General features: G+C 38.1%; 1 protein-coding gene across 1 annotated transcript in view; it reads left to right on the top strand.

Annotated features, from left to right (window-relative positions):
• Nucleotides 1-14,979, top strand: part of MARCHF6 (membrane associated ring-CH-type finger 6) — a 66,360-nt gene extending 51,381 nt beyond the window's left edge. The window contains exons 21-26 of the mRNA XM_054715269.1: nt 425-621; nt 2,752-2,886; nt 5,320-5,409; nt 7,589-7,721; nt 9,024-9,159; nt 11,276-14,979. Coding sequence (XP_054571244.1) covers nt 425-621; nt 2,752-2,886; nt 5,320-5,409; nt 7,589-7,721; nt 9,024-9,159; nt 11,276-11,366 — 782 coding nt within the window. The 3' untranslated portion in view covers nt 11,367-14,979. The remainder of the gene's footprint in view (nt 1-424; nt 622-2,751; nt 2,887-5,319; nt 5,410-7,588; nt 7,722-9,023; nt 9,160-11,275) is intronic.
• Nucleotides 14,980-17,809: the final 2,830 nt, after the last annotated feature.

The following is a 17,809-nucleotide window of genomic DNA, read 5'->3' as shown; positions in this document are numbered from 1 at the left end:
TTATTTTTAATGCTTCTAAATATTAAAAGTATTGACAGCACAAGTAATAGAAAATAAATTTTCTAACTTTTGTCTTATGTGTATAATGATTTCATTTTGTGATAAAAACAGTGAAAACAACCTCCTCCTCAAGCTTTTTCAGTCCCGAAAGCACAAGTAATTGGCATGGCAAGTCAGAATGTATGTCACAGGAGAGGTCGTCCCCAGTGATTAGCTATGTTTTGGTTGTGTTTTAATCAGATCATTGTATTCTTTAAATGTGAGGTGTTTTGTTTTTTTGTTTGTTTGCTTTTAATGAAGACAGTAATATATCAAAATGTGTTATCTTTTGACTAATTACTTAAAATGATTGAACATACCAATAAAATAACATTAACATTAAGATTGTAGTTCCCTTTTTGTAGCCAAGTGTCTTATTTATCAGCCTTTCTATTTTCAGTATTTGCTGGCCGCTGGTTAATGTCGTTTTGGACAGGGTCTGCCAAAATTCATGAGCTTTACACAGCTGCTTGTGGTCTCTATGTTTGCTGGCTGACCATAAGGGCAGTGACAGTGCTGGTGGCCTGGATGCCCCAAGGACGAAGAGTGATCTTCCAGAAGGTTAAAGAGTGGTCCCTTATGGTAGGTTTTTCTAATAAAGACTGATCTAATAGGAATAATGGATATTTTTCACTTATTTTTAAAAAATCTTTTCACCTTTGTTTCTTCATTATTCTGTTAGCATCAAGAGAGTTATTTTTTTAATTAAAAGGGCTAGTCCTTTTAAGATAGTGGCTTTCTAGTTCATTCTAAGAACCACAGCCAAATGTATTTGAAAGATAAAAGAAAATCATGTTATTAAGTGATCCAGTAAGGCTCTTGAATAAATAATAGAATCAGAAAACTTAGTTTGGAGATTGATTATATTTTTAAGGAAAAGGGTATTCTGTAGAATTTAAAATAAATTTAAGTAGAAATTTTCTTTAATGGTATTTTTTTCTAAAATTTGATTTTTTGATCTATTTGAATATGTAAAATCTTGACTTCAGGATTGAGTCAGTTTTTCAGATAAATTTGTTTCCTTTAATTACACAATATATGGCTAATTCAAGAATGTCTTGGCTAATGTGAAAGTGTAGTAAATAATGGAAGTTTTTCCTCTCAATAAAGAACTTAATTGCCACAAAGATGGGGGAAAATGTCACTGTAAGATACTAGTAATGGTCCGAGTATGGCAATTTATTGATTGTAATGTAGGTAACTGCTTATGCCTTTTAATTTGTATAACCAACTCTTGTTTTGTATTTGAATTTATATTTTGGTTTCAGTGAAAGTTTATATCTATTTAATATTAATGTTGAAAGAAAATAATATGAGATTCATTGTATATTATGAGTGGAGGGATTTAATTGCTATTTAATTCATAAGATAATGAGACACTTAACTATATTTAAAATACAGAAACCACCTAATTCTAGTTTTCATTTGATGTTCTTTTAAATCATTAATTTGCCATTTAAAGGAGCAAGTACTGCGTCTTCAAGCACACCATATTATCACTGTTGAAACACATGTACTCACAGAGACTGTCTGAAGAAAAGGGAGGTCATCAGACATCAATGCCACTTTTTAAAGACTGATTCCTTTTTCAGGATTTCATAGTGGCTCTTTTATCCTATCTCTTATTTTCTCTTTGTGTATACTTTTTTTCCATTTTAAAACTTTGTCCAAATTCTAGAGCTGCATTGTCTAATATATAGCCCTGTGACTAATAGCTACCATACTGGACAATACAGATGTAGGACATTTCTATTATAGTAAGTTCTGTTGGACCACACTGTTCCAGATGGAGACACTGTGATCATCTTGATTAATTACCTTAATTAGGACTGTGCTGAGCCCTTTCCCTATACCAGTCAACCTCAGGAGTCATAGGTCAGCTTGTGGGTAGGTTACCATTGGATCAGAGGCCTGGGGCAATCAGTAGTTTTTCTTGGACAAACAAAAGCCTACTACTAAGAATGAGATTGAGAAAAACAGCATAGCCACCTAGTTAATATCCTATATAATAAAAGCCTAATATGCTAAGTGTCTGGTTGTCTGTTCAACCAATCAAAGCATAATATGCTAATGATATGCTAAGGCCGCTCAGCTGCTTGCTATGACATGCAATGACCACCAGGGGGTAGATGGTCTACCAGTCACTATGACGTGCACTGATCACCAGGGGGCAGACGCTCCGCTGGGTAGGTTAGCTTGCTGCTGGGGTCTGGCCAATCAGAACTGAGCAAGATGGGCCAGACACACACTGGAGCCTTCCCGCGGTCCCTCCGCAGCTGGCCAACCTCCCGCGTCCCTCCCCAGCCCCGATTGTGCACTGGTGGGTCCCTCGGCCTGGCCTGCACCCTCTTGCAGTCCGGGACCCCTCGGGGGATATTGGAGAGCCGGTTTCTGCCAAGATCCTGCAGGCCAGGCCGAAGGGACCCCACTGGTGCACGAACTCGTGCACCAGGCCTCTAGTATGTAATAAAATGAAATTTCTATAATTTTGTAGCAATAAAGCATAATAATATGTTTTCATTATAGCTTGAGCTTTTATAGTCATATATTCAAATCTCATTTAAACATGTAGCATACAGTATCTGTTGTTTAAGGTAATGTATTCATTCTGTTAGACAAAAGGGCAAAGAAGAAAACTTCCAGATGAAATGAAGAGCTTGGCTAAAAGTCAGAAAGACTCTCATTAATGACATGGCCTTTCGTTTCTAATAGATAATGAAGACTTTGATAGTTGCGGTGCTGCTGGCCGGAGTTGTCCCACTCCTTCTAGGACTCCTGTTTGAGCTGGTTATTGTTGCCCCCCTGAGGGTTCCCTTGGATCAGACTCCCCTTTTTTACCCATGGCAGGTAAGTGCGTGTCTTTTGCACATGATATTTCTATACAGATTTGGCATGAGACAAATCCTTAATTTTTAAAATGATTTTAAGCATTTGTTTAGAAAGACCCCTTAACAGATAGTATGTGCCTCCTAGTGTTATGCAGGATGCAGCGTTGTGAAAAAACAAGGCAGCTCAATATCCAGGAGCTGGCCTGGCACTATGAGCTAGGCCTTGGTGTTCTGTTGGGCATCAACAATTTACAGAATGTCAGCATTACATAAGGTCACTCTGACCATGATGGATCAAGACAAAACAAGACCCCTGCTGTAATCATGTCTGAGCACAGGTAAACATGAGTATTGTCCAAACCACAAAAATGACCAATATCCCCAGTCCCAGCAAACATGATTGGCTGCTGCTTCATTACCAATACAGTTTTAGCCTCAGCCTGTCCCTCAGTCTGATTTATTAAGATACCCAATTATAGATCCTCTGCTTTCTGATAACATATGCCACAGAGCAAGGCCCTGCTTCCTTAAATCCTTCCCAAATCACCTCACATAAGCTGAAATCTGTATCAGGCCCTTCGTAACACGCTGTTAGTAAGCATTTCCAGTTCCCCATTCTGTCTTTTCCCTCACCTCAATGAGTAGTAAATGCAACTTGTTCAGTTACATGTGTGTTCTCGTGATCTTGACAGTACCCAACATCGTTGCCTTGGAGAATTATTTGAAATTACCCAATTTCAAGAATGATTATATATTGTGACCCAGCAGTTTCCCTCTTCAGAATCTGCTGCAAAGAAACATTTACTACACATGTGAGTGTAGGAGGAGGCAAGAACAAGGCTTTTTCTGCTGCTATATCATTTTTATAATGTCAAAAAAAATTAGAAGCAACTCTGATGTCCATTAATAGAATGAATAAATAAAATGTAGTACATTTTTACTTTGGAATTTATTGTAGCAGTTAAAAGAATGAAGTAGATCCCGGCTGGCGTGGCCCAGTGGTTGAGCATTATCCTATGAACCAGAAGGTCATGGGTTCTATTTCCAGTCAGGGCACATGCCTGGGTTTCGGGCTCCATCCCCAGTGTGGGGCGTGAAGGATGCAGCCAATCAATGATGTCCCATCTCTCTCTACCTCTCCCTTCCTCTCTGAAATCATTAATATTTTTTTAAAAAAGAACGAAGTAGAACTGTCTGTTTTGATATACGTATCTCTCAGATGTCTTTTGAAAAATTTTAATTTTTTTTTTATTGATTTCAGAGAGGAAGGGAGAGAGCTAGAAAGATAGAAACATCAATAATGTGAGAGAATCATTGATTGACTGCCTCCTGCACGTCCCCTACTGGGGGGGATCGAGCCCACAACCTGGGCATGTGCCCTTGGCTGGAATCGAACCTGGGATCCTTTAGTCCGCAGGCCATTGCTCTATCCACTGAGCCAAACCAGCTAGGGCTGTTTTTTTAAATTATGTATTGATTTTAGAGAGAGCGGGAGGAGGGAGGGGAAGGGAGAGAGAGAGAGAGAGTGAGAGAGAGAGAGAGAGAGAAACGTCTATGTATTAATTGGTTGATTTGTACATGTGCCCTGACCGGGTATCAAACCCACAACCTTGATGTATCGGGATGATGCTCTAACCAACTGAGCTGTCTGGCAGGGCTCAGGTATGTTTTTGAATAAGGGAAAAACAAGTTGTACACAGACATGTGCAGCATGGTGTCCTTAATATTAAAACCCTGAACTTTGAAAACAGAACAACTTGCTTTTTTTTCATTCTTGACTCTAAGCTCCTTGCCTTTCCTGCATCCAGCAGCTGCTGATCTGTGGGAGACTGAGAATGCAGCAGAGGAACTAGTGTGGTGTATTCTGGCTGAGAGAAAACACTGGAAAGCAGTGGGTCTTGAAAGAGCTTGAATCTCAGTGATCTGTGGACCTCTTCAGTGAGGCATCTCCCACAGGGAGGAGCCTGGGGTGGCAGCGGAGGTTCTAGTAACAGTTCAGCAGAGCTGTGAAGGCGCCAAGCTAGAAGCTGTCTGGGAGCCTTTGGGTGGTTTCTTTAGGCAAAATATGGCTCCACATGTTGACATAATCAGCTCAGTTAACGCCAATAAAACAGCCTAAGAATAGTTTGATGAAATAAAGTCATGGCACTGTTTTATTTATTTGTTCCTTGACATCTCCATTAATGTTAGGCTTTTCCTAATTCTCTTGGGAAAATAAAGTAAATTTCTGAAAGATACAAGAATGATTTTGATAGGAATGTTGTACTTGAGTCATTGAGGAAAAGAATTCCTGTATTTTCCAGCATAATGTTAGTCTTCAGTAAAACTCTTTAACTCATCCTGCAGGACTTCTGTTTTGAAATGAAATAATTAAGAAAATGATATAGCCTCTATGTTGGGTTACTGCTAAAAATAACAGCAAAAATCTGTTAAATGTTTTTTATTAACCTAGGACTGGGCACTTGGAGTCCTGCATGCCAAAATCATTGCAGCTATAACATTGATGGGTCCTCAGTGGTGGTTGAAAACTGTGATTGAGCAGGTAAGTAAAATCATTTTTCAGAAAAAGACTGGGAGTAATCATGATTATATTTAGCTGATGGGACTCATTTTTCTTCTTTCATCTTTTCTGAGTTTCCTACATTTTTTTTAATGAGCATATATAACTCTTTTTTTAAAAAGGAGGAGTCATTTGCTCTTTCATCATCATGAATTTTCATCTTCCACTCTTAAGACTTCTCTTATCTAAAGGTTAACCAGGAGCTTAAAGTACCTAGAACCTTATCCAAAGTAAAGACAAAAATTAGCATTGTGCTTTTTTTCAGGAGAGGAGTTCTGATGGAGGCGTGTTGTTTAGTTTTCTAAGCCTGTAGTAGGGAAAAAGCTATTGTTCGAGGCAACAAATAAAAGGCAGAAAAAAATAATAGATTTACAAAATTAGTGCTGTTTGAAAATATTCTAGCTATGTAGCCCCTAAGAGTGTTATGAAACCATCAGATAATAAGGTCATTGTGGTGATAAAACCTTGAAAAAGAGATTGTGCTTCTGTATTCTGATAATAAGACTAGGAAATATACAATTCATTTTAGGAAGATTTCTATCTAAAATAGCCAACAAAACAGATTTGATGCTTAATTAAGTTTTAGTTATCTAGAAAATGTTCTTGTGGACAAACCTCTTATCCAGTGCCCAATAAATAAAGTGTTACAATTCTGTAGCAATAAAGGTGCACCTACTTTTTATGTATAGGAAATAAAGGACAGTCGTTTCCAGCTCAGTCTGCACAAGAAAATGGTAATAAAAAAAACGATCCCTATACCTGGAGATTTGTGGGGGTGGGGAGAGACAGGGAATTGCTGTGTGTTTGCATGCATCACTTAAGTGTGGGCTTACTCTGTAAGTGCTCCAAAGTGAGGTGGGTTGTGGACTGCATGGTAGCATATCCATTCATGGTAGGAGTGCGGGCCACTACACTCTAGAGTCTCCAGGTAAGACTCCTTTGCCCTTGCAAAGGAGAATGGAGAATAAGGGTTTAATCACTGCTGGAGGCTGTGAAGCACTGTTGATCTTTGTAATATTTTGCTCTCTGTTGCTTTCTTTTCTCATACATATGGGTAAGTTTAAAATGGTTGAGAAACACTAGGATGCCTTACAATATGACTGTAAATGCGTTTGGGTTAACCAGGTTTCTTTGGGATTAGAAGCTACCTTTAGGGGGTTAATCCAGTTGGCCATTCTTTCTGGCCCTCTCCTGAGGGATGGAGTGAGTTGTACCTTGAGGTGTGACTCTGGGCAAGGTGAGGTTGAAGTGCTAGGGAAAAACAGGAACACCACTCTAGCCATTTTGTCCTCCTCTGCATGCCATCTTTGTTTCCCATTATTCCCAAGGTTTTCCCTCTCTCATCTACTCTTTCCTCTGCAGTACTATTCAGTAGAACTTTCTGGGTAAGATTATGAAAATGCTCTAGAAATTTTTGAATTAAAAAATACTCACTGTAGAATAATTTTATATTACATTTTTACGTAAAGTACCTTTGGTTTGTTAAAATTTGATTTATCCAAGTTTTTCAGAAACAATTTCTTTATAATGGTTTTTTATCTATATATATAAAAGCCTAAGCAACCAATATGACCGGTCAACCAAATGACCAGTCGCTATGACGTGCACTGGGCAGATGCTTAAATGCAGGAGCTGCCCCCTGGTGGTCACTGTGCTCCCACAGCCAACCTCCTTGTGGCCAGCCAACCTCCTGCAGTCCCTCTCTTTTCCCCTCCTGGTCTGGCCAGGCTGAGGGACCCCACCCGTGCACGAATTGGTGCACCCGGCCTCTAGTATTCAGATAAAATGAATGCAGTCTTAAATGGTAACATGATTACAAAGTTACTTTAATATGGTCTTAAACTAATATTATTGGATGCCATCTGATATTGTATAGATCAAGGCTAGTGTAATTATGACTCTAGATTAGTGTCCTATTATTTCATATCTTAGCAGAGTTAATTGCAAAGTATAAAGAGGTAAATGCATTTCTTTAAAAACTTGTGGGTACCACACTTATGTTTGTATTCCAGAATTTGCCTTGACCTTGGAAAAATAATCCGTTTGAATCCTTTGTGACTGGTAGATTCAACTCCCTGCGGCATGGATTCAGTAGAGATTACTCTGTAAACTTGGAGGAATTGTTTTGTATCCTCGTTCTCATATTTCCCCCCATTTTCAGGTTTATGCAAATGGCATCCGAAACATTGATCTTTACTATATCATTCGTAAACTGGCAGCGCCTGTGATTTCTGTGCTCTTGCTGTCCCTGTGTGTACCTTATATCATCGCGTCTGGCATTGTTCCTTTACTAGGTGAGTAATGCTGGCTGGGGAACTTGAGAGAGCACCTTTTATTTTATTTTAAATATATTTTTATTGATTTCAGAGAGGAAGGGAGAGGGAGAGAGAGGTAGAAACATCAATGATGAGAGAGAATCATTGATTGGCTGCCTCATGCATGCCCCCTACTGGAGATTGAGCCTGCAACCTGGGGATATGGCCCTGACCAGGAATTGAATCGTGACTTTCTGGTTCATAGGTCTACTACACTCAACCACTGAGCCACGCGGGCTCGGCGAGAGAGCACCTTTATAAGACATTGTTACATTATTGTCACTTCTGGTATCATAGGTTGGCTGGCCCCAAATGCTTTATTTGTATATATAAACCCAGCTAAAACAATGATTTCAAAAAACAATTTTCCTTAATTTGACTACTCAGAGCAAGATTAAGAGGATCATAAAGCCTTTGGTGCAGTTTTGTTTTTCTCTAGGCAGATGAGAAAGTATTGACATTTACACTCTCCCCAAAATAGGCAAGAACACTTTCCTTCAAGTTGTCTTCTAACTAGAAGTGCTGTGATCACATACTTATAAAATTAAGGATATGTTGTAATTAATTTTAAAATGTTCTTTAGCATAAAAGGAAAACCCAAGAGGTGTTGCTAATTTGTGACATTCATCAACTAGAAATGATCAGTTTTGTACTGAAGAACCCCCACAGGAACTTAAACCCAGCATCTGCTCAAAATTATAAGCACAAAGTTTCCCCCTTTAAGTCTTTTTCTTATGAATTTACTCATACTGACTAGTGTTATCATTCATCAAGTTGCATGAGTCAGAAACCTCGAAGGGCATTCATGTTACCTGAGGCTCTCTGCTCTCCATACTCAAATGGTCTTTAAGTCCCACTGACCCGAAATATGAAACTCATTCTCTCATTTCTGGCACTCTTACCCATGGTTCATTGAGCTGCACATCATCTCTCACGTTAACATCAACAGCCTCCTGTCTAGTTTCCCTGCTTTGACAACTAATTCGTTTTCTACACTTCGGCCACAGTTGCTTTCGAAAGGATGAGTCTCATTGTTTCTCTTCAATGAACATCCTTTCTTTGGTCCCTCTGTGGCCTTTAGAACATAATCCAGCTCCTAGGCTTACTTCAAAGGCTCCTCCTGGTGATCCAGTTTGACCTCACTTGTTGACTCACTTCATTTTATATGCGACAGGTTTTAATTAAGCATCACTGACCAGTCCCCTCTTCTTCGTGAAAGGACATATTTTTATTTCACTGCCATTCCATATACACTTAGAGTTCTCCTTTTTTGGTTTACAGGTGTTACTGCGGAAATGCAAAACTTGGTCCACCGGCGGATTTATCCATTCTTACTGATGGTCGTGGTATTGATGGGGATCTTGTCATTCCAGGTCCGCCAGTTTAAGCGCCTTTATGAACATATTAAAAATGACAAGTAAGTCTGGACTTCCATAATTTAGCCACTCTCATTAAGATTTCTCACTTGTTAATGTTTGTGTCTAATGTGATGAATCACAGAAGGGAAAACTGCTCAGATTCTGGATGTATTTTGAGGTAGAATTAATAGGATTTGGTAACAGATTGCATGAGGGTGTGAAAGAGCATTATTAAAGACTTGTACTGAGCAGCTAGTAATATGGAGTTGTTATTTATGTAGATCAGCGATTTTCAACTGGTGTGCTGCAGGAATTTTTAAAACATATAATACCTGACTATTTAGTCAGGGGCACTAACCTCTTTTTTCTTAGATTGTCAAGTAAAAAAAATGACAACAGCCAACACAATAATAACATTTGGTGTGAATGAATAAAAATTAAACCTATTATTCTGTCAAATCGGCAAAAATTAAATCTTTTTTGGTGTGCCACAGAATTTTAGTAATTAGTTTATGTGTACTATGAGATGAAAAAGGTTGAAAATCGCTGATGTACATGAAAAATGAAAAGACTGGAAGAAAGTGATTTGAGGAGGAAGATTTTTTTAATGTTCATTTCAGAGTTTTCAGATGCTTTGATTTGACAAGATATAAAATAGTTTGAGATATAAAGAAATCTATGTTAGGAATTTGCAGTACCTGCCTAAGCCTTTTTTGCATTCAAGGGCCATTAGTTTACTCTGACCACTGCTGAGGGAGGCTGCAAGGTTACTGCAAATGTGTCGAGCCTCTGTTTTGAGAAAACTCTGTGACCTAACCTCACTGAGAGATTGAGAACAGCCAAGGATAGCAGCCATTTGACCTTCCATGTCCTCACAGAAGGCTGAGTCTTGCTCTGCTTCAATGTTGTCTAGCAAAAAAAAAGTGAGTTTATAGCTATCCGTCCTGGTTTGCCTGGGAGAGTCCCAGTTTACACATGCTGCTTTCATGTCATCATTAACAGAACCCTCGGTTTGGACAGCAAATTATATGCTCACCTTATTTACTCTGCGGACTCCTAAGAGTATTATTTTTTAAGTTTAGAGTGTCCAGGGCTTCTCCAAAGCCTTTACTGACAGTGGAAAACACAAGTGCATTTTTAGGTGATTGGAGTACAAAGTCTTTCAGACATGAAAGAAGGGGGAGGAGGTTTCAGTGATGAGAGTCTGCTTTCTCACTTCACTTGTTTTGGCAAGGTCTTACTGGGCATTCCTTGATCTGCCATCGATGCTTCCAAATGGTATGGTACTTGCACACTTGTATCCTGCCCCTCTAGCTTGTTGCCATTCAGTTTTGTCACTCACAGGCTTCCAGGGGTTAAGCTCGAGGTCATTTCCTCAAGTTTAGTGAGGCAAATCACTGCTTGCTTTTTAGCAACCCCGGCTGATGTCATGGGCTGTAGTGTTCTGGTGGAGGACCTCCAGCCTTGTCATTTCACCCACAGTTACTTCTTTCCCTGTGTCTGCTGTCCTGCACTCTTGGCCATAACCTCCCTGTCAACATGTCATATGAATTAGGAAAACTTCCATATTCTGCTCTTGGACCATACCCCCCTACCTTCTGTCACTTCTCTATCTCCCATTTGATATCATTGAAATCATTGTCCTTTGATATCTCCTTTTCTCTAGAGCTAGAGCTGTTCAGGTTCTACTAAACAGGTTAGGGTAAGTCCTCCCTACCAAGCTTTCTGACTGTTGTATTTCAAGTCTGTTTCTTCAGATCTGCCCACTAAGCTGCTTCATAAAATACGGTCCATACAGATAAATCCCTGCGTAAGTTTCTTCTGCCTTACCCTCCTCGGGCCTCTGAGTGTATGAGTTCACGAGAAGCCCTAACCTACAGACTGGGGCACGTGCCCCGTTGTCCACACTGAGGCCTCTGACCTGTGCCGCTCAGGTCTTTGCTATAGGAAGACTGATGGGAAGGTCTTCTGCCCCTCACTATAAGTTGCCTGCCTGCCTTTGTGCCTTTGGCAGGTGTTCATTCTAGACTTCCCTTCTACCTACCTAACCGTGAAAGCAGGAGTGAAGTGATCTGATTTTTCATTTTTAGAAATGGATCACTGACTGCTTTTTGGAAGTATGTTTCAATATGTGAGATCATATAAGAGAGTAACTACCTTGTTTTTACATCCTAGGTACCTTGTGGGCCAACGCCTTGTGAACTATGAACGGAAATCTGGCAAACAAGGCACATCTTCACCACCTCCACAGTCGTCCCAAGAATAAAGTGGTTGTCTCAACTACCTTGACCTTCCCCTTGCCTTTACGTGTCCTTTTCTGTGGACTTCTCTCTTTGGAGATTTTCTCCAGTGATCTCTCAGCATTTTTTTTAAGTTAAATATATTTGACTTGCGTTCTCAGCATTTGGAGAGAGCAGCAGGTTAAGTTGCTGCCTTCCTGCATCTTCTGACATCACTGCTGTCTGAGATCTGTATATGTGTAAATAGAAGTTCCTGGATACCCTAAAACCTTGGATTAAACAGAATGTGCATTGTACATCTTTAAACAAATGTATATTAATTTATTAAATCTAGTTGTCACTTTATTTTGGACCTGCTGTGATCTTGACAGGAAACGTGCCACAGAGCCACAGTGCAGAGGTGAGACTTACTAATGACGTCTCTGGAGCACAATGTCATGGTGTTCCTAGCAGTTCTTATTAAGTGAACTGTACATTCTATTCTGTCTGTCATGGCTGTTGAAACCTTACCAAGAACGTAAAGGAAACAGAAATCAGCAGTGGAGTGTCTGTGGTAAGAAAACATGAACTTTGTGCTTCACTGTCAATCGTTTTTGGAAGTTATTTTGTATAACACCAAAGCTGTTGTACATTTTCTACTGCCTGGTTTTTTTTCATGTGTCTGTGTTTGTAATATTGTATAGTATCTTGTGCTAGTTGAGGAAATTATTTTTAATTTTGATAATTTAATATTCCTAGTGATTAGCATTGGGAGTTGGGTTTTTGTGCTTGTTAGGGGCATGCCTATACTTAGAGGGGGAAAAAAGTCCAAAAGAAGATTTTCATTAGTCTCCTCATCCTCCTTTTCCCACACAGCTATCTTTTTTTCCGTTTAGGTAGCAGTAGCCAGTAGTTATGCAAGATCATAAGTCTTACAGAATATTGTCACCAATGACACTGCATCTTACTGGAGTTGGGACAGACTGAGGTGTTCCTTAAATGTAGACATGGTGTGTGGTCTGAAATCGACAGCATTAGGAAAGACTGGTTAGAACATAGTCCTGCTAGTTAGTGCATCATTGGGTGAGGATTAGGGAGTACATTTCTCCTAGTTTCCCATGAATAAATCCCAGGGTTTCTAAAATTTTTATTTACAGAATAAAACTACAAACAAAATCAAATTGATTTTATTTGTCCAGAAGGAATCTGGTTGAGTTGGCAGTTTAATAGAGGAGTGCAGAATGTATCTCATTGGAAATGTGCTGTAAAATCTCAGAGAACTGAACACATAAACTTGGTTTTTCCCTTATAACAAAGCTGCAAGTAGAAGTTTAGAGAAATAAAAGTTAGGCACATGATCCAAGTATTTAATGGTCATGGCTTAAGGGTAGTGTTTGTTTTTGAATGATAACCTAAAAGTTCTCAGAGAAAATGAACAGCATAGGTCTTCAGAAACCATGTAAGAATTTCCATATAGTATTAAAGCCCATAACTCAAATCTGAAGATTTTTTAAATATGAAAGCCACATAAACTACCAAAATAAAAAGCAAATGTTCTGGTTTTAGAATTAAACAATTTTTCCCAAAGTGGTAAGCAATTACTTAACTCTATATTTTAAAACATCAGTATATATATAAAGCTTACCATAGGATTCAGTGTTATACTTTTTAGCACTTTGCAGTAGGCCTTTCTCTTGTATTTAAAATAAGGTCTTTGCGAGCCCTGCCTTCACTTAGAAATTTAGTTCTACTGTAAAAAATGAGCATTTTAAAACATATTGCCACCTGTCATGGTATATGTCCATACAAATAGAGAAACTATCAAATTTGGCATATAACTTGATTATATTAATTTAAGTTTATTTTGAAATTTTCAGAGAATTTGTAGATGTTGACATAAAGTCATTAGAACATATTTATCCGTTTTACCAGGAAGATATAGGCAGATACCGCAAAAGATTAAAAATTGTTATTCTACAACATTTTAAATAAATCTTATTAGATATTTTGTAATATCTATATATATATATATGAATGGCCAAAAAGCTGCCCTCCATTTCACTTGCAATAACTTGTCTTCTGTAATGATTTCCCCCAATTTTCCAGTTGTGCTTTGTCCTGTTTTCAAACAGATGAATACTTTCCTAAGGAACGCATCTGCTGGTTACTATTTACATGGATAGCATCAAGATTTTCTTAGCCAGTTGTCTTACAAATATTTAAAATAACTAGTTCAGAAAGTGCTAGTATTGCTGCCCTTCATGTAGAATTTATTTTTAATAATAGTGTAGTTTTACTTCATTTTACATTGGGTTTAAACAGTCTTCAAGAAAGTTAATTAGGAGAGAAAACTTTTTTGCTTTATTTTTACTATTTAGAAGTTGAAGACAAATCAACATTTAGGGTTAGTTTTACATGACCAGTTACCAAATGGCCATAGTATCAGGTGTGCAGTTGTTCATTATTAGCAAATTATGTTTGATTTTTAAACTTAATACTAAGTACTAAAAGTTGAGATGAAAACTGAAGAAAAATGCCAATGAGAAGTTTGTGTATGGCAAGCTTTAAAAAAGCTAAATGTTTTTAGGTGATCTTTTCCTGTTAGTTTTTTGGAGAAAACAGTAGAGATTAGACATCTCAATTCCAGATGTAAACAAAAGTAGTTTTTATTTCAACATTTAATATAACTGTTATTACTATGGATTCTTGCCTTGGTGTTTTTTCCCCTTTCCCTTATTCAAGTAATAGAAAATAAATTTTTCTCAAATGATTTGATCTTAGATATGTAATATCTGTATTGGCAAAATGCTGTCATTAAAGTCTAATTCTTGAATTTAGGATGAATTGATGACTTTTTAAAACAATGCAAAGCAGCACTGGACATTTCTACATTGTATTGCGTTTACACACACACACACACACACACACACACACACACACACACACACACACACACACACACACACACACACACTAGTGCCAGTATAGAACACTGGCACAGATGTTACAAGTTAGCTTCTTATTCTCATGTTCAGGATTATTTTAAGCTTTCTATTTACCGTGATAAGTTTTTTACATTATAAAATTATTGTGTTTAAAATACTCCTTTAGAATGGTATCTAAAGAGTCACAATTTAAAAAAAGACAAAAGTGAAATGCCTTACCACTAAAGTATTATTGAAGCCTCATTTGTGGAGATTCTCTGACATGTTGGAGCTGTCTTGGATCTTTTTACTTAATTTGCTCCCTCAAGCAGATGTTTTCCCTTCACCCCATTTACTGCCCTATGTCTTTTTTTATTTTTTTAAACAGCCAGGATGAGCAAGGGCTACTTTCAAATAAAACCATTAATACAGCATGAAGATAGACAGTATATATCTTTTCATTTCTATCTGTCTTATGAGTGCCTCATTTTTTAGTCATGGAAGTAATATAGTACCTTCAATGAATATGTAGTGACTATAAAGCCTGGGCATGACTACTATAGAAGCTAAGTAGAACACTTTGTTATTTGGGATACCAATTTTCTATTAAAGCAAACATCTTAGATACCCAGACCAATTTTATGTATATATTCTGAAATGTTCCCCTTTTTTATGTGGTCATTTGTTGTCTTCTGAGTTGAGAGAACAAGATTGAATAAAGTGAACGTTAGTTGTAGTCGAGTATTTTTTTTCCTTGTTGGTTTTTGCTTTATTTCAAGATTGCTTGAGAGTTACAGAAGTGTGTGTTATTAGCATAAGTTGATAATCCAGGTACATTTAACATAATTATGAAAGTAAAATAATTCGTTACATGTGATGATAGCCCCTCTGTTCTAAGTATAAATTTAAAATGATAGTGGCAGAGGACACACCCCTCCTCTCCTCTCTCCCTCACTGTAATAGACTCTCTCCACCAGGAAGAGCAAAGAAAGGCCCTTGTCTGTGCCACCCACCTCTTTGCCTCAGCTACAAGGTCTGAACATCAGAGCTGCACCAGGTTGCCTATTTTAGGTAGCTGCTTGGATAGATTAAAACCAATCAAACCCATTTTATGTAATTGACCGTAAGTCTCAGAGAAAAAGGAAAGGGTTCCATGAGGTTTTTTCCCTCCTCACTGTGCTGTATGAAGAGATCTTTTTGTTTCTAATTTTTGTTTCTAGGTTCAGTTTTTCCCCATGTTTTTTTCTCTTTTAATTAAATTTATTGGGAGTGACACTGGCTAACAAAATTACACAGGTTTCAGGTGCACAATTCTACAGCACATAATCTGTACCCTATTGTGTGTTCACCCCAAGTCAAGTCTCTGTCCGCTACCATTTATCCCCCCTATGATTTTTTTAATCAAGTGCATTTTAATTTTAAATGCAGTGGTGGTAAAGTTGAATTTTAATTCTGTAAAGTTGATTTTTTACAGCAAAGGAAATTGCATGGTGAATCTCAGAAGTGGCCATTAACCTCCCCTTCCCCCCACCCTGCAGTTTGCAGCCTCTCTTGATGCAAACATAGAACCCAAACCACAAGTAGATTAAGGATCTGAGAAGGTAACCTCCCCTCCTAGCCCCAGCCCCCACGTACACATGTATTTCTGGTGTCTGTTTTGTTTCCTTGCACTGTACTCAACACTATAGTTGAATGAGGCATTGGGTCTGTCTGCAAGAAGTTCAGTTAGAGTGGAAAAGAACAGAAAAAGGAGCAAAAGATTCTATTAGAGATATGCATAAGATGCCACAAGGAACAGATAAAGGGTCTACCTGGGAGGAGTCTGATGACCTAGGTATGTTCTTAGTTTGGTATATATAGGCACCCTTCCCCCACACCCTCACAATTCCTGTCAACCTCCTGCAGTTTACTTCCACTCAGTCCCACACTTCACTAAAACCATATGTCAAGAGCCAGTAACCTGGGTGGGGTCCCTTTTGGCACTTTACATTATTTAATCATCTTGAAATTTTATTTTACATAGGTAACAGTGTTGTGTCTTTCTGCTGCTTGCTTGCTCAGTAACTTCTGTAGAACAAAAAGGTTTATGCCAGGAAGCCCATTCATTCACTTCTTTGTTTTTTGCCCAAATGGATGAACCCCTTCTGCTGGCTGCATGAATCCATTGGTCTGATGGAGCAGAATAGAGTCAGTATAGAAATAAACCCATATGTATATGGACAGCTGATTGTTGTCAAAGGTACAAAAGTTGAACAAACAGTGCTGGAATAATTGGACATCCAGATGCAAAATTAAAAATAGATCTTTATCTCAACATATGAGAAAGTTAACTCAAAATGAATTATAGCCCTAAGTATAAAACTCCAAACTATAACTTCCAAACTATAACTTCTGGAAGAAAACAAAGGAAAAATGTTCAACCTGGGGTTAATCACAGATTTTGATACAACCCCAAAAGCACAACCCATAGAAGAAAAATTTGATGACTTGGACTTGATCAAAATGGAAAATACCTGTCCTTTGAAGTATACTGTTTGGAGAACAAAAAGACAAGCCATGGGGTGGCAGAAAAAAATTGCCAAACATTTCTGATAAAGTACATGCATTCAGCCCTAGCTGGTTTGGCTCAGTGGACAGAGTGTCTGCCTGCGGACTGAAGGGTTCCAGGTTCGATTCTGGTCAAGGGCACATGCCTGGGTTGTGGGCTCAATCCCCAGGCAGGGGCTTGCAGGAGGCAAGGCAGCTGATCAATGATTCTCATCATTGATGTTTCTCTTTCCCTCTCTGAAACCAATAAAAATATATTATAAAAAAGTTTAAATTAAAAAACATGCATTCAGATAAGTCAAAAAATGCTATAGTAAGAAAACCTTGTTGATTTAAAAATGGGCAAATATTTAAAAAGACTAAAGTGGTATACAGATGGCAAATGAACACATGCAAACCTGTTGAACATCATTAGTCATTGGGAAAATGCATATTAAAAACAAAATGTGATCCCACCATATCTGTTAGAAAGGCTAAAATTGAAAATACTGAGGGTATCATGGGTTGGTGAGGATGTAGAGAAACTGGGACTCCCATACTCTGCTAGAGGGAAAGTAAAATGGTGCAACTACTTGGGGAAAGAGTTGGGCATTTCTTAAACGGTTAAAATATGTACTCACCACTCCTAATTATTTGCCGAGAAAAGTGTAAATCCATATGAAGAATTGCACATGAGTGTTTATAGTACTTTTATTTGTAATAGCCTGAAGCTGGAAACAATCCATATGCCCATCAGCAAGTGAATGGGTAAATTATTATCAATACAATGAAAAGCAATTAACTATTGATATACACAACATGTACAAATCTCAAAATATGCTAAGTGAAAGTAGACCAAAAATGTATACTTTTGTTTATATAAAAGTCTAGAGAACCAAAGTAACCTATCTATAGGAAGCAGATCAGTGGAGGTGGTGAAGAGGGAAGGATTTTAAAGGGGCATGAAGAAATGGGGGTGATTTACTATCGTGAAGGAACCTGGTCTGACAGGTCTACATATGTCAAAATATGTCAAATTG

This window comes from Eptesicus fuscus, chromosome 4 (assembly GCF_027574615.1).
Source record: "Eptesicus fuscus isolate TK198812 chromosome 4, DD_ASM_mEF_20220401, whole genome shotgun sequence".
NCBI classification, from domain to species: domain Eukaryota; kingdom Metazoa; phylum Chordata; class Mammalia; order Chiroptera; family Vespertilionidae; genus Eptesicus; species Eptesicus fuscus.
Note: the sequence above shows the minus strand (reverse complement) of the source record. Positions and strands in the feature narration are given on the sequence as shown.